General features: G+C 35.3%; 1 protein-coding gene across 1 annotated transcript; it reads left to right on the top strand.

Moving 5' to 3' along the window:
• The first annotated feature begins 8,572 nt into the window (after nucleotides 1-8,572).
• LOC113116144 (serine incorporator 1-like) lies at nucleotides 8,573-19,730 on the top strand. The gene is made up of 10 exons (XM_026284083.1): nucleotides 8,573-8,722; nucleotides 11,054-11,215; nucleotides 11,297-11,484; nucleotides 11,598-11,677; nucleotides 13,404-13,541; nucleotides 13,662-13,831; nucleotides 15,210-15,300; nucleotides 15,685-15,835; nucleotides 16,820-17,029; nucleotides 17,263-19,730. Exons 1-10 carry the CDS (start codon nucleotides 8,684-8,686, stop codon nucleotides 17,399-17,401), a joined length of 1,368 nt encoding a protein of 455 aa, XP_026139868.1. The 5' UTR covers nucleotides 8,573-8,683; the 3' UTR covers nucleotides 17,402-19,730.
• The last annotated feature ends 7,036 nt before the right edge of the window (nucleotides 19,731-26,766 follow it).

The raw sequence follows: 26,766 nt of genomic DNA, 5'->3' as shown, positions 1-26,766 counted from the left end.
AAATGAATAAAATATATTATATTCCTACGATCCAGATCTGAATTTTCATCAACCATTACTCCAGTCTTTAGTGTCACGTGATCCTTCAGAAATCATTCTGGTTTATTATCAACATGCTGATTTATTATCAGTGTTGGAAACAGTTGCGCTGCTTATATGCTTATATATGGTAACGTGATATTTTTTTCAGGATTCTTTGATTAATAAAAAAAAGCATATTCAAAATAGATGTCTTTTCTAACAACATACCTTAACTCTCACTTTTTATCAATTTAATACCTCCTTAATGAATAAGTATTAATTTATTTAAATTCTTTAAACTTTTGAACGGCATTGTATTTTTAAAATAAAATATTTTAGGATTGAATTCAATAAATGATTCGAAAAGATTCTTATTTAATAAAAATGATATATACAGTACTGTTCAAAACTCTTAGGCCAATTTTATTTTCACCAACAAAAAAAGGTTGAAGTCAGTTATTTCTATCGTTTGTTGTAGTGTGTCAGTAGGAAATATCAGTTTACATTTCCAAACATTATTTTTGCAATTACATGTCCAGTGAGTCTTTTTTCTTTGCACAAAGAGTCTGACAGCAGCCAGTGGTCCACACAGAGATCTGATCTCATCATCATCAGTCCGTCTGGAATAACATGAAGAAACAGAACAAACTGAGACAGACTCAATCCAGAAGAACTGTGGCAATGTCTCCAAGATGCTTCAAGAAACCTACCTGCACAGCTACATGAAAAACAATGTGCAAGTGCACCTAGGACAAAAGCTTTTTTTTAATCGCATAGTCTGGTCACACCAAATATTGATTTAAAGTAGCGAAGTTAATAGAAGTTGATTAATAAAATCTATGTATAGCATTATTTTTGACGGCATCCTCATTTTACAGCAGTTTTAAACAAGTGCATAAAGCTTTGCACAGTACTGTAGCTTTACATGTTTCTTGAAGCAATCATGCCACAGTTCTTCTGGATTGAGTCTGTCTCAGTTTGTTCTGTTTCTTCATGTTATTCCAGACGGACTGGATAATGATCAGATCAGATCTCTGTGTGGAGCAATGGCTGCTGTCAGACTCCTTATGCAAACAAAAATCTCACTGGATTATTACATTTAATGGCAAGAATAATGTTTGGAAATGTAAACTGATATTTCCTATTAATATAAGCACTTATAGCAATTTTTTGTTAGTGAAAAAATACTAGTGGCCTAAGACTTTTGCACAGTATTGTATGTAATACAAATTATTTATAATTAAATACATTTATTATAATGATTATATAAACAATCATTCATTATAATACATAAATGATATGTTTATTATTATAAATATACTTATTTTTATACATTTTTATTTTATTAAATATTTATTCTCATGTATTCTCAAAAATAATATAGAGAGTTGAAAAAAGTTACCTGTGAGGGATAGTTCTGCCAGTTTAAGAGGCAAGTCAGGTGGGACTCCAACAGGAGACCCGAGGATGTCGGGCAGTGCGTTGCGACGCCCAGAGCGGCCCGATGAGGCAAAATCCAACACCGGCTCCACTTCAGTCATCTCTAAAGAAAACACAGAGCTAACATGAGGCTTGCAGTGAATACATAACACATAATTATCCAAATACTGTACATGCATTGTCTTTTCTGACCACTAGATGGAAGTGGCACCCCAGAAATTGTTTCTCGCCCACAAGAGGAACAACAAAATTATATAAGCAAACGTTTTTATGCTTGACCCATCTCGACTGTTCCACCGTGGCCCGAGGCTTGTCTTTCACCAGCACAAATAGGCCACTCAACAGAACGCAAAGCCTTCCCAAATCACTCTCCATTCTCTCTCAGTCAGGAAGCAGTTGCCTTGGCAACAGGATGGATCACCTATATTGCATAGCAACAGGTAATCTCCTCTGACAAACAGTGCTGAGATGCACTTTTGCTCTGTTTTCTTTTGACACAGCTGTTGCCAGAAGTAAGCTATTTTTCCACGTGAGCCCAGTCTCTGTATATGCACTCACATGCATGTGTACGTGAACACCTGGGTGACTTGACCATATGCATGCATTCACTTGCACTTGCATGCCCAAAAATATGTCTGTGCATAAATATAGCAAAACTCGCATGCCACGAGTGCATCTTCAGACCATCCGGACCAGCATCAATCCCCTGATTACATCAAGGCCTGTTCAATTGGTTTATAAGACCTGCTCAGGTCACATACTCTGTCAATGCAACTTTAAAAAACAGCCCAATAAATGAGTGTGTATATACAGTATAAATAAATCATTAACACCTAGAGCCATGCTGAACAGGTCAGGAACTGAAAATTGAAAGTAGGTCTTTAATGCAGAGATTGTCTTTGACACATATTACCAAAGATAACATATCTTTATGGGAGACATAAAACATCACACTTCATTTGTTTTGATGGCATGATTCAAGTGTTTATGGCAGTGTAAAGGTAGTATAATTTACACAGACGTTTTTATACTCTGAACCTTTGCCCTCTGAGCATTGCAATTATTGTTTATACTTACACATTAATATACACCATTGAATATCACATCATGCCATTTTATTATTTTCCTTAGCACTTTTTTAGCTGGTGGAAGATAAAACAACCATACAACATTGATAAACTAAATATAAATGTGGCCAAAATTTTACAGCCTACTAAAGGTATCAAAATGTAAATTCAAGGCTCTCTCAGCCAAGGATCTTAAAAACTCTTCTCAGGCCATTAAAGGAATAGTTCGCCCCAAAAATGAAAAATTAACTCAACCTCAGGCCAACTAAGAATTAGAAGTGTTTTAAAGACAACAGATTTGGAGACATGGATCCAGTGAATCCTCTGACGTGAATGGGTGCCGTCAGAATGAGCGTTCCAACAGCTGATAAAAACATCACAATAGTTCATAAGTAATCCACGTGACCAGTCCATTAATTAACATTCATTAAGCACTGTTTATATGTAAAAACAGTACAAAACAGTTCTAAACAAATGAGTCTGCAAATTAAGTTTTAGAAGAACAACAGAGGATGGACTTTTTCACAAAAAAAAAAAAAGTGTTATTATGGATTTCGGCCAGAAGCGACAGTTTAAAGTTAGAACACCTAAATGATTAGGTTGTTCTTACAAACATCGTTATCAGCTATTTGGACTCTCATTCTGACGGCACCCATTCACTCCAGAGGATCCATGGGTGACCAAATGCTGTAATGCTAAATTTCTCCAAATCTGTTCTGTTTAAAAAAAAAAAAACTCATTAACATCTTAAATGGCTTTGGGGTGAGTACATTTTCAGCAAAATGTCATTTTTTATATATATATATATATATATATATATATATATATATATATATATATATATATATATATATATATATATATATATATATATAAATTCTATTCACTGGTAAAAGCACAGCTAGGCATCAGTCGCTCTCTCATTCTGTTGGCAGGCTGCCTGACTAGCTGTGGCTCTCGTAGTTTTATAATCCATATTGTATGAAGCTGGAGGATTACGGATGATCCACTGGATCCACTGCACTCTCAGCTACACTTCGTATTATTATCATTTATTTAAACCCCTCTTTATTTAAACTTCTCATTCTCACTTGCTTAACCACAGATCTTCAACTAAACTAGATGTCATTGCCATAAAGTGTTAGATACAAAGAGCATTTTCTCTTAATTTCATCCAAAAACTCACCCAAGAGTCGCACACACTTTTATACTAGTAGATAATTAGATGGAAAATCTATAATCTTTTGCTTTCAGTAAGTGTGTGCCTGTTTCACGCAACGGCAGGAAACAGAGAATAAACAAAGTTCACAGTCACTGATTAAGACTTTATGTACAAGTTGGAGAAGTGCAAAAAAGACAACAGAAAAGATGATGTTATGTGAAACTAAAACATAAAAGACTTTAATGTTTTTGAAAGAGGTGTCCTATGATCATCAAAGCTGATTTTATTTGATGTTGTGAAATATTATCAGAATCAGAATGAGCTTCATTGCCAGGTATGTTTACACATACGAGGAATTTGCTTTCATGATAGAAGCTCCGCAGTACAACAGAATGACAGCGACAGAACATAATAAGAACAACATAATAAAAGAATAAAAAATACAAAAAATACGAATAACTAGGTAAGGAATGAGAACATACAAACTGACAATTGTAGGCATGTATATTACAAAAAGCAATTATGTATGTACAGGTATTTTATGTGCAAAATTTAATTGTACACTAAGTATGTGTGTTAGATAAATAAGTATATGTGCATATAAATATAAAGTGTAGTGTGTTCCACAGTTATTATTAATTGTTCATTAGATGGATTGCCTGAGGGAAGAAACTGTTCCTGTGTCTGGTCGTTTTGGTGCTCACTGCTCTGTAGTGTCGACCAGATGGCAGCAGTTTAAAGAGGGAGTGTGCTGGATGTGAGGGGTCCAGATTGATTTTGCCATCCCTTTTGCTCACTCTGTCTGGATAAGTACAGTTATTACACTTTAATTAAAATGTGATTTATTCCTGTAATGACAAAGCAGACATTTCTGCAGTCATTACCCCAGTCTTCAGTGTCATTATTATTATGTTATAGAAAAGTATACAATTGTTATAAATACTTAATATTTTTGTAAAAGGTGTGATATGTTTTTTAAGGATTCGCTGATGAATAGAATTTTCAAAAAAAGACAATTATTTGAAATAGATATCTTTTGAAACCTCTGTTCATTTTGATCAATTTAATGTGTCCTTGCTGAATAAAAGTTTTAGATTCTTACTTGCTTACTTAAACATTTGAACATTAACTAGAAAATGAATTAACCCAGTTATCAAACCAACAATTATACTGAATATATCTTTAAAAGATATGTTTTTTCTAGGGATGCACGATAATATCGGCACAATATCGGTATCGGCCGATAAAAGCTCAAAATGACCATTATCGGTATCGGCCGATATGAATATTTCTGCCGATGAGCCAAACCGATATTCTCCAAGTGAAATAATTGACCTGTTTTTCAGATGTGAATGTCAGTCTACATTTGTAAAATAATACATTTATGGTAGAATCAGTACAGAAGAGATACATGGATTTCTCTTCAGTAAAATTAAAGTTTAAATATATCAGTATATATTTGTATATATATCGATATCGGTATCGGCATCGGCCAAAATTATTTTGAAAATATCGGCATATCGAATATCGGCCAAAATCCAATATCGTGCATCCCTAGTTTTTTCATTTTATTTTATTTTTAAATCATTCTGTACTGAAAAATTTGATGCCAACAATGGCTTTTATATATAAGGTTCATTATAGAAATATTATCTCCTGTGATGGCTATTTTACCTGTGAACCTGTTTGTCCCTGACAACTTGGTTTTTGCTTAAAGACGAATCTGTAAATAACTCTTCGTTTGAGCGGCTTGTGCAAAATTACACCATCTGTACCTGTTTGCTTTCTCACACAAATAGTCAAAACACAATCTGTGTTTGGGTAAAAGAAACTAACCTGCTGTATATGTTAAACATGGTGCAGATTGAATGCACTTTTTTTGGATGATGGGTTTGTTTTTCTATCAGACTCACATGATCAGTCACGCAACAGCTGGGAGCCCAAAGCAATGACCTTCAAACTGAAAACCTAATTCTGTTAGAGGAGACACGATGCACCCAGATTACTGATGCTACATTCTGTTGAAAGATGTCATTTCGTGATTGTTCTATAGCCACAGAAAAGCAAAAATCAAGCCAGATATCCATCATTGTTAGTGTCTGTCCAACAAGAGTGCAAAAAGAGAGTGTTGCATAAGATGCAAGGGAAGTGACAGACTTTATATGACAGTCTATGTTAACAAATAGAGGTGGACCGCAAGGGTCACTTCCCTTCTCCAAGCGTTCACACTCCACAACTCTGGCCACACTTTGGGCATGGCCTCATGGTGTCGACACATTTAGACACTGCATTAGGGCAATCTTAGGACAACAACAAGGGACAAGACTAAAATGATGTTAAGAACTGTAAGAACTTAAGATACTTCTTTCACTTAATTGAAAGAAGTATCACGAGTGCCTAGATGAAAATAACATAGAACATTTTAACTGTGACCGTATATTTTATTTAAAATTCAGGCCTTAAAAAATTGATCTTAACTCTGACAGAGCTAAACTGGAGCAGATGATGTCATGTTAATTCTATTAATTATGTTTTACCATAAAAACAATGCCTCACTGGCCAGATAATGACTTCTCAGGTGGTGTTGTGTATGAAGGGAACTTCCTCTACTGGTTTCACACAGACTTCCAATGCACCATAATCCATTGTCTAATGGTCTGGAACTAATTCATGTGAGCTTTCGAAATAATTAGGCAAATTCCTTGCTAGAAATAGAATCATACATAAAAATAAAAAATAAAAATTAAACAATGAATCAGTTTACTTCTTTCGATTGCTCCAACGTGCAGGACTGTGGAATATTATCAACAAAGAAGGATATACGCTGCCCCTAAAAATCTGATGAGATAAAAGCAACTCGGTAAACAGTATGTTACACAAATATTGAATACGGTTATAGTTTGATCCTTACAGCAAAATACTGTTCATCAGCACTGACTGTATATTTGACAGTTTCTAACTGTATTTCATGTCAATTTAATATACAAACCTATTCAATCTGCAATCCATTTCTAATTATAAAAAATGTGTGATGACGCAAATGGGACACATGATGATTTTAAAGTTCAAAATGGGCCTCTCTGGCAATTGTATCCAGCAGTAAATTAAAAACAGAGCACAGTGTTACCTAGAAACACATAATACAAGGTAACATGCAGGATAATAAAATATGAAATAGCTACTGCATGTGTTATTTTTTTCACAAATTAAGCAGGTAATTTTTGTTTTATCTTATGAGCTGTTTTTTGTGATATGTAAGATAAAAATTAAATTATAAAATGTTCTAAATTATTAGGTGATTATTTCTTTTTGCTTAAATAAACCAGTTATATTCATTGAAGTCTACTCCAACATTTTCTTTTTTTTTTCATTTTTACATTGAATGTATTGAAGTTGCCCTCGGGTTACAGCTGAAATTGATCTGACAGCAGTACGTGCCCATGGGTGTACATGTAGAAACGTTCATGTTGCACACGCGTCCCCTGATACCTCACATTTGCGCTCTGTCATCATCAAATATCGCAGTTCAACAGTTTTAATCTTAATAAATGCGTTTATTTATACATGTATAACGGTGTTGTCACCCTCATTTGATTTAATTCAATAAAAGGGGTGTTTATTCTCCGAATAAATCACAATACCATAATTAATCTTGTATGAATTTCAATGCAAATGATCGTTATAGCAAAGCCTCGAACAACGTCTGTGTTTCACCCTAATAATGATGATGAATGGATTTCATACACTGTGATAAAACACTAAGCTCATGCCGAGCTCAAACAGCAGAAGGAAGAGGCGAGAACTTACCAGCGGCGTAGAAAGATATCCACTATATCCCTGACTGATGCAGATTATTCACGGTACTAATAAATGAATGCACCGTTTTTACGGGAGACGGTGTGTTTTGAAAGCACCTGTCCCAATCCTAAGATTTGACAACATCTCGGCTCCCGTTTGCGATCGTGATTTTAGAGAAATAATTGACAGAGAGGCAAAGAGGACGATACCAATTATTATTCGTAGGGGAGACGGTACACTGCACTGAGAATGAATACTGAATAAAATCGTTGTTGGATAATTCAAATATCCATGGCTTTAAGATGACAAAATAACGATATTCTGATTATTGTTTATTATTTATTATATGTGTTTTTTTTTCTAAAATCGGATTAACGTTAGATTGATTTATCAAGTCAGAGAGGTGGGCCCCGTGTTAAATGAAGGATACTCTACTGCAATTTATTATTATTATTAATGTTGTTGTTGTTGAACTTTAAATGTCACTACCATTCCTTGTGGTACACTCAAATGTCTTAGACTTAGATAATTTCCTGTCCTATTTCGAAATCTCTTCATAAAGTTGTTAACTATGGTCAGTGGGGATTTTTTAGGACAGTAAGAAAAAGATTAAATCACATAGAAAAGCATTTTTGTGGATCTAAACTAACGTATATTGTTGTGGCATTGTTGTATTCAATGCCACTGCATTGCCTAACATAGATGTAGGTTAAATACATTTCCTTGTGAAATATCTGACCTACTTAATCAAAATATGATATCATTTTGCTACAGATGTTCATAGATCATCAATGGAATTTAATAGTCTAAAATATCAAGTTAATTTAAATATTATAGAGAGAGAGAGAGAGAGAGAGAGAGAGAGAGAGAGAGAGATTAACAATATTAAAATACTTTCTTTTAGGCTGCGTAGTTATAGTTATATCCAATAACGTATTACATTTTTCATTTTTTTTTTATTATTATTATGATTTTTATTTGTATTGTTTTGTTCAATATATTAGTAAAGTTTATGGAGGAATCGCGAAAGAAGGACCTTTATTATGAAATATAAAGAATTGCTCGTTGGAGTCGACACCTTCAAACACCGGAATCAACTGACAGAACGAGAAATAGCTCCTGCTGTAACGTTAACTGACTGACAGTTAGTTCGTCCTCTGAAAGTGGGTTGGAGTCGTTTGTTTATTAATACAGAATGGGAGCCTGTATGGCGTTGTGCTCTCTTGCGAGCTGTGTAAGTGTTCTGTTTTATTTTTGAATGTTAAATTTTTAATGTTTAGCAAACCGAGCTGCTAACGTTAAGTTACCTAACAGTGTCCCTAAATTATTAACGTTAAGTGAACCGAAAATAGGGAACAATATTAACTAAGACAACATATTTATAAAAGGTTAACGTAATGGACGGCGATATTTAAATAGAAAACGTGGGGTTTCGAAGAAATGTTCGCTAGAAAACATAAGCACACGGAAGTTATTAAACGTTATATTGAGATTAATCATAGCAGAGATCATCCATGACTTGCTTACAGATAACAGTCATGTAAATAAATTATACAGCAATGCAAGGGATGATAATCCTAAATCAGATATTAATGATTTTTGTATTATGCAGTCTTTGGTGTGATTTAGTCTTGTAAGTTAGCTTCGATGTGTTTTATTTAAGATGATTGGTTCATAATCGGGTTATATAGGTTTTCAATTTTCAGAGTCAGTTTTTGAAACTGAGAATAAGAATTTGAGAACTTCGTCGATTTTCAGAGAACTGAAGCGTAATACTTAAAAGTTTAATACTTAAGTGTAAAAGTGAAGGACTGATCTATGTCAATTCAAGATGTAGATTTACTGAGATTTCTTGTGACATGTTAACAAGCTGAATTGCTTTCTTCTGCTGGTTTTCAGAAATTTGGTATATTCAGTTTTGCATTTGAAACCCAAGCCATGCTGCTTGAGCCACTTTCTGTAAATGTTTATCTACTTGCTGGTACAGCACACACTCCAAGAGAGTCAGATCTACTCTAAGTACAGTTCAAATACAAAGTACAAATACACTTTACATTATGGTTTAGATTGGTTATGATGTGTTGCAAAAGCAGTGTTTTTATTTGATGCTTATCACTTGTGCAAGTAAGACACACTTAGTCTTTTTTGTCTTCAGTACAACCTTCCTTTTTGTTTGATCAATAGAAATATGAAATTAGTGACTATATATATATATATATATATATATATATATATATATATATATATATATATATATATTTCCTCATTGGTTAATCAGCTGATCAGCCACTCCTTGCATGAGTAATGGTCATGGTGAATGTTAAATGAACTTTTATTCAGTGCACATGACTGGATTTCTTAGGATCAAAGTCTTTAACGATGATTTCCTCACTGTTTCATGCAACAGAACAATCCTTCTTCCTTCTTCTACAGTCAAATATAATTTAGGCCATGAATGGAATACTTTAACGTGGGTAAATCACTTATTTCCAGTAAAATAATTTGTCATATAGCCCAAGAAGAAATTATAGTAATCATTTGGTCTTTGAAATGTAATTATACATGGTTCATATTTACACACCCTGTAGGTTCTCATAATCCCCCCAAAAAATTTGGGCAAAATTACATTTTTATTAAATTAGGTTCATCAAATAAAATTATTATACATACATATATATAGGTGACCCTGGACCACAAAACCAGTCTTAAATCACTGGGGTATATTATTAGCCATAGCCAAAAAAAAAACAAAAAAAAAAAACTTTGTGTGTCAAAATTATTGGTTTTTCTTTTATACCAAAAATCATTACACATGGATATTGAGTAAAGATCATGTTCCATGAAGATTTTTCGTAAATTTCCTACCGTAAATATATAAAAACATAATTTCTTATTAGTAATATGCATTGATAAGAACTTAATTTGGACAACAGCCAATATTCTCAGTATTTAGATTTTTGGAAACCTTCAGATTCCAGATATTTTATCTCGGCCAAATATCATCCTTCATATCCTAATAAACCTTACATCAATGGAATCAATATTCCACTACATTTAACCCTCTAAGGCTCAAATTAAGTTTTAGTAACAAGTTTTTAGTACTCCAGATACATAAAATATGTATCTGGAGTAATAAGGTAGTTAGTTTTTAACTGTTGCAAATCAGCAACGCCTGCCTTGAGAGGGTTAAGACTGGTTTTGTGGTCCTGGGTCAAACACACACACACACACATATATATATATATATATTATGATTTTTACAAACATTTTAAGCAGCATAGCTTTCAGCATTGCTATTAAGATTTTTTTTAAAGCATATTACAATGATTTCTAAAAGATCATATGACACTGAAGACTGGAATCAAATTTCATCTTTGTAGTCAAAGGAATAAGTAATATTTAATAAGTAATAAAGTCTTATGGCCACAAATTATCTTTTTTTCAGAGCAATATATATAAAATTGTAAAATGTTTTGGATATTCTTTTGTGAACTATGGCAATTAAACAAGAAATGCTTGAACTGGTGAAATAATTGCTCTTTCTCTCACTCCCTCCACGTTACAGGCCTCATGTTTGTGTGGCTCCGCTCCATGTCTCCTCTGTGGCTGTTGTCCTTCATCCAATAACTCCACAGTCACCCGGCTGGTCTTCTCTTTCTTCCTTCTCCTGGGGACACTGGTGTCTGTAATCATGATCTTGCCTGGCATGGAGACGCAGCTCCGCAAGGTGGGCCCAGCATCAGTCTTTATCTTCCTCACTTGTGCTTTCAGTTCGTCTGTTAATTGTCTGTTTTTAATGTGTCTTCAGATTCCTGGCTTTTGTCAAGGAGGAACCACAATACCAGGGATCGAGAACCATGTTAACTGCGATGTGGTTGTAGGCTACAAATCAGTGTATCGCATGTGCTTTGCAATGGCATGCTTCTTTTTCCTGTTTTCCGCAATCATGATTCGTGTAAAAAGCAGCAAAGACCCTCGTGCCACTATTCAGAATGGGTAACCCTGATTTATTATCTGTGTACCATTATATAATTATGCTATTGTTATTGTATCCTAAATTAAATGAAATTTGCTTGATTTAATTTTTTTTTGCTTGACTATTTTGTCAGGTTCTGGTTCTTCAAGTTTCTGATACTTGTTGGCATCACTGTCGGAGCCTTTTTTATCCCGGATGGAACGTTTCATGATGGTACATTTTAGGTTCAACTATTCTGTTAACAGCACATAATAGAACAATTTCCATTTTCATATATGCACTTTGGGAAATACATAAAAGCAATGACAACATGACAATGATGTTCAGCTCTAAATGCAGCAGTAGTCATGATAATGTTATTCTGGGAAGCCATTGTCATAACGAAGGGCTAAATTTCAAGGGATGCAGAAAACACCTGGTCTCCTGCAGGGAAGAAGTCAATTACTTTTTAATGACTATTTTGGATGTTATGAGATGCATGGGGAAAACCGTATTGAAATTGGAATCAGATGTTATTATTTTTTCATAGCATATTATATTAGTAGTGAGAACTCGTTGTTACTGTCTTGCCAGAATTCTCATGGTGTGGAATTAAAGATGCAGAACATTGTGTTTAGAGATCACGGTTAGCTTAAAAAAAAGATCTTGACATTAGTATGTTTCATTGTGAATTTAAGTATGAAATTAAAGGCCCTTCAGAGATGCATGTTTTATTGAACATAGTTCTAAATGTAGTTTAAAGTGTTCACCAAAAAACTAAAATTCTGGCATCATTTGCTTTCTCTCATGTCTTTCCAAACCTGTAGGACTTTCCTTTTTCTGTGGAACACAAATGAAGATATTTTGAGAAATGTAAAGTAAAAGTAACAGGAAAACAGTAAAAGTCCGTTGTCACCAGAAGTGTTTGGTTAACAACATTATTTAAAATATCTTTGTTTGTGATTCACAAAAAAAAAAAAAAAAAAAGTCATTGTGGCGAGTGGGGCGGGGCCGAGAGGCGTGGGAACGAGGGGTGGGGCGCAGGTGTAGCTCATCTCCAATCACTACACCTGGCCTCACTCCTCGTTCCCACGCCTCTCGGCCCCGCCCCACTCGCCACAGTCATACAAGTTTGGAACAACGTGAGGGGGTGTAGATTATAACAGAATTTTCATTTTTGGCAGAACTTTACTGTTAAGATGTGCCCTTTTTTTCCCTGCGTTCATATTTTAATAAAATTTCTGAATGTATTATATTATACTGATATACATCCCTTTGAAAGGTTTCAACACTTAATGTCTCTGTTGGCAATTAAAGACATGAAATGGCATTTAAAATGCATTTAACATAAATTAAGTGAAAAAATTTTTTGTGACACTTTGATGAAAGAAAAAATAATAAGCACACACATAATACCATTCAAAAGTTTTTTGGAAGAAAATATACATTTATTCAGTGCATTGGATTTATCAATGTTAACAAAATGTTTATATTTTAAATAAATGTGGTTCTTTTGAACTTAACCCTTAAATAAAGTACCATGGTTTCCACAAAATATTAAGCAGTACAACTATTTTCAACACTAAAAATAAAAAGAAATATTTATTTAGCACCAAATCAGCATATTAGAATGATTTCTGAAGGATCATGTGAGGCTGAAGACTAGAGTAATGGTTGCTGAAAATCCAGCTTTGTCATCACAGGAAGAATTACATTTTATTTCACATTTACTATTTTTACTGTATTCCTAATTAAATGAATGCAGCCATGGTGAGCATAAGAGATTTCTTTCAAAAACATATAAATCTTACTTATCCCAAACATTTGAAGATCATTGCTGTTTATTTTTTTAGATAGTAAAAAGGCCTGTTTTTATGTTTTATTATATTTTATGTTGAGGTTAAGCACATTTAACCAGTATGCTACTGAATTATAATTTCTCTTCTTTTTTTAATCGCAGTCTGGTTCTACTTTGGTATTGTGGGCTCCTTCATGTTCATCCTGATCCAGCTCATCCTCCTGATCGACTTTGCCCACTCCTGGAATGAGGTGTGGGTGAGGAATGCTGAGGAAGGCAACAGCAAGTGTTGGTTCTCAGGTACGTAGAGAGCAGACACACTGAAAAACATCCTGTTCATCACAGTAGGTTTACAAACAGGTGTGTCCAAATCCACTCTTTTCAGAGAAAGAAACCTGAGACTATTTTCTGTGTCCACAGGTCTGTTGTTTTTCACTGTCCTGCATTACGCCCTGGCCTTTGCAGCAGTCGTGTTGTTTTATCTCTACTACACCAAACCAGACAACTGTGCCGAGCACAAGTTCTTCATCAGCTTCAACCTTATTCTCTGCGTCATCATATCTGTGGTTTCAGTTCTGCCAAAAGTGCAGGTAAAGGGGAAGTGCTACAGCAGGTTTAGTGCTTTTCCTGTCTCATCTCTGCACCCAATTTCAAAACATTGATAAAAGGCCATACAACTCCATCAACCCTCTTCATTATGACAACCAAATTATGTCTAATATTAGCCAATGTCTAATAAATTCTCAGATTTTACTCGCCATTGTGTTAGTTGGAGGCTAAGTATAAGTTTAGCACAGATATATTTTCACTCGCGAACACTCAGCTGACTGAGGGCTTCAGAGTTGCACTCTCCGTCAGGCAATCTGTGCCTTTTTTTTCAGTTTATCTCAATGGATACGCAGCACATCTGTATTTAATGTACTGTAAACTCTAGCACAAATCGCCGTCACTTTCTCTCACACACACATAGAGAGAATTGACGTGCTACATTTAAACAATATTCTCTTGTATTTTCCTGTCAAAATAACTGCGTTCCTATGGAAGTCTTCAGCTTTTAAGAACAGCCGGGTTTTCCGGTAGTGGGTGGAGTTAATGTGCAGATGGCAGTCTCACTGGCTGGCGCTCACCTATTATCGTCCCTGTTTTGATTTCATCTAATCACTTCGAGTGAACGCAAAAAACCTGATTAATATTCATGAATCCAGCAGCTCATTAATCCTTAGTAATCCTTAGTGTTTTATAGTTCTTATTATTAGAAATAGTATCATTATTATCTAATCAGTATTTTGTTATATATATACAGAAACACAAACACTGAATGACCAAAAAAGCACCACCACCAGTCCAGTTCAAATGTTTAGTTAAAATGCTAATCATATATTATGCATTCAAACATGGTTATCAATTTTACTTCTAATTAATTAAGTTCTATTATTAAATAATACTTGATCATTATAAAGCTTGACTGACTGACTGATGTTAATAGTGTACTTTCAGATATTTAAAAATATCATTTTACAGATAGATACAGAGATAGATAAGTTCTGGCAAGTAAACTAAAATATTTACTAACCAGTGGCGATTCAGCTATGGTTGTCCATATTAAGATATTAAGTAGCATTAAGACCTTGAACTTAAGCAGCAAACAGGAAATGATAAAACTGCTTTAACTAGCTGTTCCACATCCTGACATGAATGCTGATTTAAAATAATGTGCATAAGAAAACAGCCTCTCCGTTGTACTGAAGGTCAGCTACTGTTTACATTAGCCTCCAGCTTTTGTCTTTGTAAGGAAACTTCTTTGTTTCCTTCTTTGCATGCAAAACATCAGTGCTGGCCTGCTACAACAGACAAGCTTTCTTTACTGTGCCAACCATTATGAAAATCTGAAGTTTATATTAGGTTGTTTTTTACAAATGTAGACAAAGTCTGATCTGTGCTCCTCTTTATTTTTGAATGTGTTTTCAGGATGCCTCACCTCAGTCTGGTCTGCTTCAGTCCTCTATTATAACTCTGTACACTATGTACGTCACCTGGTCAGCCATGACCAACAATCCTAGTAAGTTACACCTTTAAAAAAAATATATATATATTTACTGTCTGTCTCTGGTTTCTCTTTTTATTTTATGAGCTTTCCTTTTATTCCTGCTCAGGTTGATGCAATATTTGGTGAGTTTTGTGCTGCCATACAAACCAGATGCTCAACCTTTATAGTCTCCTGATTAAATGCTAGAATTCAGATTATCAATGTTAACCCACTATTCCCACAAAATCTGTTATGGCCTATTAAGTATACCTATTAGCAGCATATAGATTACCTTAAAAAATGTAATTAGCTGACCATTAGGTGTGATCATGGTCTTTAGTAGTGAAGTATGTGATTAATTGGCATATATATTATGTTTCTGTATGTTCACTTTCAAATCTTGGCTCCCACACACAGATCGTGAATGTAACCCTAGTTTGCTCAGCCTGGTGTCCAATATCAGCACAACTGAGGCCATGCCTACAAGCTCCCCTGGGATGGTGCAGTTGTGGGATGCTCAAGGCATTGTGGGATTGATTATCTTCCTCTTCTGCACCTTTTATGCCAGGTACATTAAGCAAAACTAAAAAATATTTTGAACATTTGAGCTTTTGTTACTGTCAGTATTTGCCTTTAAAATGCATAAAGAGAATCTCAAGTACATTTCTTCATCAGCTGCTGTAGTTAACTGGTGTCTTCTATGCTGATTCATTGTACGTTTCAATTTGACATTCACAACCAGCTGCGCAGAGGCATGTGTTGATTGATTGATTAGTGGTGTCAGATGAGGACACCTGTAGGCAGGGTCCAAAATTAATATTTGCCAAGCGGCAACTGTGAGCTCAAATTGGCCTTGGCTAGAGTCGCTAGTTAAAAGGTAACTTTACCATTTTCAGTGTCATTAAATGTTTTATTTAATTAGTTCTAGAAATTGTGATTCTTAAAATTTTCAACGTTTATGTCAGCATTTCTTTAGATTTTACAGAATCCAAAAGCTTTTAATAAAATAAAAGCTCAAAGGTCTTTGCAGGTTAAAATTTTCTTTCAAATCAGATTTTTATTCATTTTCATTCAGAGTTTTGAAAGTCACTAATATACAGTATATACTTTTTCCAAAGTTTGTGGTTGGTAAGATTTTTTTTTCTTTTATAAAAAAAGTCTATAAAGCTTAAAAAGTTTCATCTATTTGATTGAAAACACAATAAAACAGTATTATTGTGAGATATTGTAACAATTTAAAATAACTTTTTCTTTATGTATTTTAAAATGTCATTTATTTCTTTGATAGTGAAGCTGAATTTCAGAAGGCATTACTCCTATCTTCAGTGTCACGTGATCCTTTAGAAATAATTTTAATATGCTAATTTGATTCCTAAATAAAAATATTAACCTCTGACATCTAAATTTCCTCAATTTGCAATCCATCGGCAAGTGTGAGAAAATTATACATTATGCCATATCATACATAGCTCATCACCAATTAAATATGAATCTGAGAGAAGTAAACATCATTCTTATGCTAGTGTCCATGTGATGTCTTTTCTCTTTGCAGCATCCGTTCATCCAGTAATGCACAGGTGAACAGGCTGATGCAGACAGAGGAAGGGAAGGGCACTGTGGGAGGGGAGGAGGTGGGTGAAGACGGACTGCGGCGTGCCGTGGATAACGAAGAGGACGGCGTCACATACAACTATTCCTTTTTCCACTTCCACCTCTTTCTGGCCTCTCTCTACATCATGATGACACTCACTAACTGGTACAAGTAAGTGCTCATTCTTCCACAGATTGAACCAAAAAGTTGGATTGGATTGAACCAAAAAGTTCAGCTATCATATTTTAAAGGAATATCATTTATGCACCATAATATTGTTCCAGACCTGTATGACATTCTTTCATGCAGTCACAAAGAATACAACAGAACTGCACCACAGACTAGCTGAGGGCTAAATATATATTTTTTTATGTTTTCTGCCTTTTCCTCACATCTGTCTTCAGACCTGATATAACCACTCAGGCCATGCAGAGCACTATACCTGCAGTGTGGGTGAAGATCAGCTCCAGCTGGATGGGTCTGGGGCTCTACCTGTGGACGCTTGTGGCTCCTGTCATTTTACCCAATCGAGACTTCAGCTGAGCTTGAGTGGGTGAGACTCTCACCTGTACAAGCTGGCCACATTTGTGCTATGTCAGAAATATTACGATCTCCAAAAACCATTAAATAGCCAAGAATGTAAGCAATTAGAATCTGAAACAGACAATTGGTGTCTATTCTTATAGACCTAGTAGGTACTTACACATATTAAAAATACATAGACAAAATCAAAAATATATGATGCCATTACAAGTATTTAAAAAAATGACATTTAAGTCTGTTTCAGCTGTTTAGTAAATTGACACATGAAGTAAGGATTAATGTAGGATGTAATGGATGTAATGCTCGAGTGAACACCAAATTCAGTTTTGCTTTGATTCCTCCGTTCTTTTTATCTCATACTCGCATCCTTAAGATTAAAGAGCTAAAATGCAAGTAAAGGTAAGGTGGATGGACAATTAAGGAAATGAGAAGCACCCTTTTTGCTTAATGAATGATTCACTGCTCTCTCATTTCTTACACTAACATTCAAATGTTTGGCTTCTGTAAGATTTTCAAAATGAAAGTAATCTCTTATGCTTACTAAAACTGCATTTATTTAGTCAAAAATACAGTGAAACCGTAATATTGCGTAAAATTATTACAATTTAAAACAAATGTTCTCTGTTTTATTATATATTAAAATGTCCTTTATTTAGTGACAGCAAGGCTGAATGCATCCTTTCTGAATGAAATTATTTTATGTAAAAAAATAAATAAATCTTACTGACCCCAAACTTTTGAACGGCAGTGTACTTGGGAGTTGCTGTGTCTCCACACATGAAGGATTAATTAAATGAGTTATATAAACTATTAGCTTATACCATATTGTCGATATCATTAATATTCACATCTCATGGTCCTTAAGGGTTATTTCGCTGTGGTCTCTAACTCATTATGGCTTGTTAATTATATTTTATAAAGTCTGTATTGCTCGTTTATCTTGTTTAGCACTACATGTTGGTTTAACAGGTGCAAGCTACGCAAACCTAAAGCCACACATTTCCAGTTTAACAAATACACACAATAACTATCCTACAGACCGTCAGCGTAGTGGTCCTAGCCACGAATTCAAATATGCATGATACTGCTGCTAGAAACCTACTCTACCTGAAGAAGAAACCTTTTGTTTTTTAACAGTGATAGCATTTCAACTTCAGGGTTCAATGCATTGTACAAAAGACACTCTATAATATAAAAATTCACTCCGATTTAGCACTTTTTTTCTCAAGCAATGGGGAGAGAGGGTCGTCTGAGGGGCTTAAAGAGGGGGCTGTTTTCACTCCATGTCCTCTGTAGAGCCCCTGGAACTTGTGCATCAAGCAGATAAACCCAATCCGACACACCCTTCCCCCGTACAACTCACTACACCACACTGACTGGGGTCTACCACACTGCCATGAACAACAGACTGTGCTGTAATATTAATCGCTGATCCAAATTAATATATCATGGTGCTGTCAATCCATCGGAGGCATGTGTTAGCATATTTAGCATGTTGTTTGGCAGAATAGTTTGGTGTGGCAATAGATAATTTAGTGTAAAATAATACATTTATATAGCACTTACATACAGTTTAAATGAACAGTTCAGGGCTGGTTAATATGTTGAAGTTGATATATTTAATCGGTAAATGTTTTTGAAAACGGAATGTTAATGCTTCCACCTGTGACACTTTGTATACATTTTTTTTATTATTATTACTTTTTTGTTATTAATTTGTAAGCACATGCTGGAGTAAAATTGCATCAAGAAAATGTTCTAAAAGTGACCATACGCTTAGTTTACATTCGTGTAAAATTGCTAAAAAAGCTGTGTTATGAAAGCAAAGTATGAAGTTAATTTCATAAGGCTAAAAAGCTGTGTTATGGAAGCAAAATGTAAAATTCATTTCGTAAGGCGAATTTCATAACTCTAAGTATTGTAGGTGTGTCTGCCTCAAGTCATTTGGTATTGCTTGTGCTATGCTTGTGACATTGGATGAACACTGATTGTGAAGTATACTGTGTATGTAAAGTATATTTGAACTTTTCCCAAGGTAACAATTTGACAGAAGCATGACGGTTCATCTGTAGTCTATTATTAGGAGCAACATGCAAGATTAGTAATTCTTCATGTGCCTTTTTTATGATAACTTCTTATCAAAAGCGACCAGGTTTTTTTTTTTCAGACCTATGAAAAAGTGCCTTTGCTGTTTTATAACATTTCATTTTTCCCACCATGGACAATATTGCTCTTTTAGTTGTTTCTGTAGAAGTAGTTTTTCAGTGATCTGGTGTTGTTCAGTTTGTGCTAATGCTGTATGTATTTCAATAAACTGATGTAAACTGTTGGTTAGTTTTTACAAATCAGCTGTATTGACCTGACTGCCAAACAAAAAATTAAGTCTTGCACTTTATTATTGGATGTAGAATTTATAACAGAGTTTAAGTTTGTTTAGGGCATAATTATTAAACAACAACAATATATATATATATATATATATATATATATATATATATATCATATTTGAATATTTTTGTTCCTTTATTTTTATGTTGAGCTGATACAACACAATGAGAAGGTTATATTTTTATTTGCTGTCTGCCCACCAGGTGGAACTGATGTTCTGTTGATTCTATCTTCCTGTTATGGATGATATTCATTGCTCAATACTGATGGTAATCACTGGCCAAGTAATGTAGCCTTTATTGACTTGATACTAGTCCAGTTATGTAATTTAATATCAGCACTTTTTCATAGAATTAAAAAAAAAAAAATTACACCAGTGATATTGTTTTTACCTCCACCAATGTGTCATGCAAGCGCTGTTGTTCCTCTTTCTCCATCTATGTTTATGCTTTTTTTGTTTCGTTTACCCATTTTAGTCTCAGTGCCCTAAACTGGCCTCACTGACCATAAAACCCTCTTCCAGTTACAAGCAATTATCACGCTCACGATTGTGTAGCCTTTGGCAGCATTTGCAGCAAAAACTTTACTTTACCCTAGCCAGAGAAAACTAAGAAAAGCGGGCCTAGAGAAAAGCGATTCTAAAAGGGAGCGTGTTTGGTGAATTCCTCTCAGTGCTGGAGATGTTTTGGGAGGCTTGCGGATAAGGAAGGTATTGAACATTAAGTGCTTTGGGGTCCTGCAAATCAGGCCCCTCTTCTCAAATGTGTGGTTTATCAGTTGGCAGCTTGACTCAGCATAGATAATGCTTGCTTATACAAGAGTGGTTTGCTAATAGTGTTGATATGTTTCTACACACTTGTGTAACACTAGCACAGTCGAAGGACGGCTGAAGTCTGTATCTGTAGGTCAGGGTTCCATAACTCTTATGATGTTCCTTTAGAACCAGGTGGGTGTGTAACAGACCCATGAGATGACATCAAGAGCTCAGCGGTGCTTTATTTACCATCTCTAGGCAGGCTATGGGTTATTTCATGTGGTTTTATGAGAGCATTGAAGTTTAAATATTGAATGGCATACTATGCAATATTTATGAAAGTTACCAGTTGATATTTAATGCAATTTCTAGGATTGGCATTGCTCTTAACCCAGGGTTTAGTACATTAACTAATTCTGTATGATTTATCATTCACAAAGAGCAAACTGCATGCCTGCAATATTTTGATATTTCATAAAAAACAATGCTGAAATTACTTTGCTTTTCTGCTAGAAAAGTTGGGGCATGGAAAATAATGTTGGAGAGAGAGAGAAAAAAAGTCTTTCTATTTAGACAATTTTAGGCCCATAGGTTTTTAACCAGGGTTCTGCAGAGAATATACAGTAGGCTATGTTTATAAAACGCATTTTATTTTCTAAAAGAATTATAATGTTTATAGCTATTTGGATGAGTTTACTGTGAACTTGCTTTTAGGTCTCAAATCTGATATGAAACACCTTTCATAATCAAATTAGCTCCAGATAAATAAAATCAAGTCTCTCCCTATTATTATTATTATTATTATTATTATTACTACTATTACCATTCTTATTATTGAACATTTAGGGTCAATTTAATTATTATTATTATTATTTTTTTCAAATGAACGATTGTGTGACACTTAAGACTTGAGTAATGGTGCTGAAAATTAAGCTTTGCCCTCATAGAAGTAAATTACTTTTTAAAAGATGTTAAAATAGAAAACGGTTACTTGAAAGTGACGTAATATATTAAATTTTTAATGTTAAATGCAGCATTGTTGAGCATAAGACACTTCTTTCAAAATCTTACTGACCCCCAACTTTTAAACAGTCACATTACTGAAGTTAAATTGTTTGCGAGTTTCACTCTGACTTAAAATCAAAGAGAGTTAGAGGATTGAAATAGCCACAGCTATATTTTACCGAACAGCCAATAAGGAGAGATAATAATGACTCTGATGCTGAGTAATAAAGACAGAGAGCTAATGTGTGTTTGCAGAGATAAAGCATCCCAATTAGCAAAGAGATATTGACTGAAAGCGCTGTAGGACGTTACTTTTGATCCACAGAGCTGCTGTGTCACAGAACTCTCTCTCAGCTCAGCTACCAGAATATAGAGTTGATTTTGGCTGCTGTAGTGGAGTGTAACATTTCACATTGTCTTTGTCCCCATTTTAATCAGGTCTGTCGCGCAGCTGATGCCAGAAACCTTCAGTTTCTTCTTGTTAGAGTTCAGCATCTTGGGACTCTGCCTAGTATGGGACAGAGGTTCTAAGAAATATGTACTTGGTGCCAACTCAAAACCGCTTGAAAACACGCTCGGAGAATAATAAATGTGTCCGGGAGGGTGTGTTTCTCTCTTTCTGCTTTTCAAATGGGGCTTTGCAGCTGTCCAGTGCAGGAACTATGCGTCTTTCTCCATGCCAGACTAAAACAAACCTCATATGAGATGAAATCAGAGTAAAAATGAAGCATTTTTCTATGTTTTTACTATTAGAATGACAAATGTCCATTTAATGATGCCTCAGAATTAAATTCTACAGGAAAAACTGCTTTGCTGGTCTTAATTGGTTTATGATAGTCTCCCAATCCTGCAAACCTGGTGTTTAGATGGGTGGCCAATTGGTCTCACAGCTTGAACCCTCTAAAGCAGAAAACAAATCAGAGGTTTAAGCTGGTTTAACATGTAATTTGATTTATTTTTTGTATTTTACAATACTGTACCTCAGACCCCCAAAACTTTGGGGTCAGCAAGATATTTTTAGAAAGAAAGTATTATTTGTATTCAGCAAGGATGCTTAAAAAAATAGCAAAAGTGACAGTAAAGTCTTATATTGTTGCAAAAGTGTATAATACAAAAAATGCTGTTCTTTTGAACTCTCTATTTATAGATATCAAAACCAAATATTAAAAGAATAAAAATGCATGTTTTATTAGCAACAGTTCAGCGTATTAGAACTGGATTAATGGCTTCTGAAAATTCAGCTTTACCAGAATAAATTACATTTTAAAATGGATTTAAAAAGAAAGCGGTTGTTTTAAATTGTAATAATATTTATGTTTTTATTCTATTTTTGATTTTAAAAAAATGCAGCCCTCGTGAGTATAATAGATTTCGTTCAGAATCAAAAAACCATACCAACCTCAAACTGTTGAAAAATGATGTATGTCTTTCCTGTTTTCTCCTTTAACATTTTAGAAACACCAACCTAATATGGTTAGCTGGTATTTCTGGCTGGCCAGCAGGTTTATTTGAGGAGTTTTGGGTGCTTTTTAGCTTAGGAGACCAGTGTAAACCAGCTAGGACAAGCAAACCATGCTGTTTATTCATCAGGGACATTGTTGAGGTTTAAGTCTGTGTAATGCAGTGTTCTACCCTGAATTCTGAAGTAATGTGTTCTCACTGTATCATTTCCCAGCCCACTCTTCATCTAAAGGCTTGTGTTGTTCTCTCAGAGCTGCACTCATAATATCTTATTGCTATATGAGAAACAAACTTTGGAAGAAGCATAAAAGAAAAATAACTCCCCTCATCAATTCATATAAACTACTTACTCCTGTCTGGAAACTCTCCATCTCTGGCAGTCTTGCCTAACAATGAACAAGGGAGAGAGACACATCAACAAAATGATCTCACTCCCTCAGCACCAGCACACACACACTGACTCAGCAGTGCTGCAGGATGTTCTGTCTCTGCTTTGACCCACTCTGCTCATGAGCTCCCAGAGCCAGACTGGTAAGTGTATCTCCAAGGATCCCTTTAACCCAGTGTGAAATCACAATGCTGATACTTGGCCCGCTGTCAGTGGGATGTGACGTGCAGTTGTGTATTATAACAACATCCGTTTTGCTAAAGAAATTCTGCATTGGTCATTGTCATCAACATCAGTGTATATTTTAAGTTTTCACAAACCAAACTGATGCAGAGTACCATAGTATGTTATTCTGTTTGATCATCTGAACAACCAAAATAACTGTACATTTTATATCTTTCTATTTTATTCTATCTGTCTAGCTGTCTGTATCTATGCATGTATGTCTGTCTGAGTGTCTACCTGTCTGTCTGTATCTGTCTGTCTATATCCGTCTGTCTGTTTACCTATCTGTCTGTCTGTCTGTATCCATCCATCCATCCAGCTGTCTTTCTATATCTTTGTCAATCTTTCTGACTATTTTTGTCTGCTTGTATCTATTCATCTATCTGTCTTTCTATCCGTCTGTCTGTCCGTCCGTCCGTCTGTCTACCTATCTGTCTGTATCTATCTATCTATCTATCCATCCAGCTAGCTGTCTGTCTGTATATCTATCTGCCTATCAATATCTATCTGTCTGTGTCTATCTATCTGTCTGTCTGTCTCTCTGTCTCTGTCTGTCCATCCGTCTGTCTGTCTGTCTTTATCTGTCCGTCCGTCCGTCTACCTATCTGTCTGTATCTATCTATCCATCCAGCTAGCTGTCTGTCAGTATATCTATCTGCCTGTCTATATCTGTCTGTCTGCATCTGTCTGTCTGTCTGTCTCCTGTCTCTGTCTATCGTCCGTCTGTATTTACTGTAAACGTATTTACCCACCCAATAAACTGTGATTGTTCATGTATCAGTCAGATGCCCCCTTCGTGTCTAAGCGGATGGTTTACTCCAGGATAAGATGCGGTAAGATCTATTGATTGGCTTTGGGAGGCTACTACGTTCCTAATATGCTCCAGGACTTACACCACAAGCAGAAAGAAGTTTTAAAAACAATAATTTTATTTCCTGGGAGTCTTCTGTTTTTATGTGACCATTTGAGTCAAAAAAAAACCTAGATGTAACTGTTTTTTTGAAGAAAAAAAATTTGAGAGGAGAAAAAAAAATCATTTTGAGAGTAACTGTACTCAAAGTGGCAGGCGCTGCTCTTATAGTAAAAAATGACTGAAAGCGGCTGTCAGAGGTGTAATTGCATTCTAAGTGTAAAACCCAAGCACATTGGATTACACGGCAGTATGTTGCAAAGCTAATTGAATTTTGGTCCTGCTGGCACATGTGTGCTGGAAACATTTACCCAACATTACCACCCATTAGACTCCACACAGCCCAGAGTCTGGCAGCATAGTGGCAGAGGATTGTGATGCCTTCCTGCAATGGTGGATTTATTTGCTCTGAATCCCAAGAGCAACCGCCTCTAGCTTTTGCTGCACTATGCAAAAATGCTACATTAATTATCCACATGTGCATGTGACAAGAGCCACTTCTTAGGGATTATAAAGGTCATAAATGAAAACAAAAGAATACATTTGGGACAATATGAACTCCGTGTAATGGGGAAGATGTACGTGGTACTTTAAGAAATGGACAGTGAAATATCAAATACTACAAGGATGATGGTGTACATTACCAAACACGTGAGATATGTTGCAATCTATTGATTTTACTCTAGCTATTACGTTGCATGTGTATCAAAATCAAATATTTACACACAAGATATTTGGGGTCATATGTAATATCTCGGGTCCTTTACAGAAAGTACTCTGGAAGTATAATGGTTTTATCAGTCTTGCCATTGTTAACTAAAACAAAAATGAAACTGAAACTATGTTCATTTAAATAAAAATTACAATTAAATATAAATATTAGATGAAAAACTTCAACCTAAAAATATGTTATATTAAATAAAAAAGAAATGTCACCATGGTAAATAGCTCAAATTAAAATAGATTTAACTTGAAGTACTAAAGTTTCTACAACTAAAACTGAAATAAATTAAATAAAAATAAATTAAAGTGCCAAATACAAACAAACCTACTAAAACTTAAACTAAAGTAAAAAAAAATAAATAAACTGAAATTATAGCTGAAAAACTATACAAATTAATAGTATAAAATACAATTATATAATACATACCTAAACCTGAATATAAACTGAATGTTGGGGACTTAATTTTTACCAAATTAAAAAAAAAAAAAAATTCTATAATATAACAGTCTTGGACTCTTTGACCCTACTGTCTGCAATGGTATTGAATAATTTCTGAGTAACAGTATTGCCGTTGTATGTACTGTACATGCCCCCTAAAAAAATTCAACCTATAGTAATACTAAAATACTTTATTTGTAAGCAATAGCTTGATTATTTAATGCATTACTTTTAACATTAACCAGCTGATAGTATCCTCTTCCGAATGTTTTCTTTCACTCCTGCATTATCTTTGACTCTCTTTGTGTTCTTGCAGCAGGCAGCATTGTATCTCTCTGTCTCACTCTCCATGTCTCTGTCTCTCGCTCTCTTTGGCAGGCTGCTGTGTGCCGTGCACAGGCACAGGCCGGCTCTGTGGGGAGGCTGATCTAGTTATATAACATTCGGTGCAGCCGTTGTCTGCTGGAAGACGAGCATGCAGGCATCCCTGTTACATAAGCCTGTTAGGATCATATTGTCACACTGTGGAGCATCCACAATGCAGTGTCCTTGCTACTGTGCTTCCCTCTCTCACTCTCGCTCTTGGGAAAGAAAAGCCGACAAAAGGGTGGTCCAGTGCGGTTCAAAGAGCGTAAACTTTGCAATCACGCTTCGACCAATCAAAGCAGACCTCTCTGCATTGCCTAAACCACCTAAACCCCCCACCCACACGGCTGTCACGCACCTCACAGCCTCACGCCCAGTCAGGTGTCCTGCTTGACTCAGGCGAGGACGGCGGCTGTCATGACGATGGAGCCAGCAGCCCTCTCGTTCTCCATGGGGAGTCTGAATGACAGTGGCATGCAGTGACAGGATCAGGCAGCAGCGGGCAATGACTCATCATCTGAATGCCAGGTGAACTTTACCGGACACTCAAGAGTCTCCAGGAGTCTGTCTAAGCCTTCTAAATACACACCGCTGGCCCCACTGAGTTGTTGAGCAACTCACCTTATCTCTTCACTAATTTTAGAGCCAACACGTTGACCTATTCAACAGCAAGACATTCAGTCCGACATTATCGTGGCATCACTGG

The sequence above is a fragment of the Carassius auratus genome, chromosome 16 (assembly GCF_003368295.1).
Source record: "Carassius auratus strain Wakin chromosome 16, ASM336829v1, whole genome shotgun sequence".
NCBI lineage: Eukaryota > Metazoa > Chordata > Actinopteri > Cypriniformes > Cyprinidae > Carassius > Carassius auratus.
The sequence above is the reverse complement of the archived record's forward strand: the minus strand, read 5'-3'. Positions and strand labels throughout refer to the sequence as shown.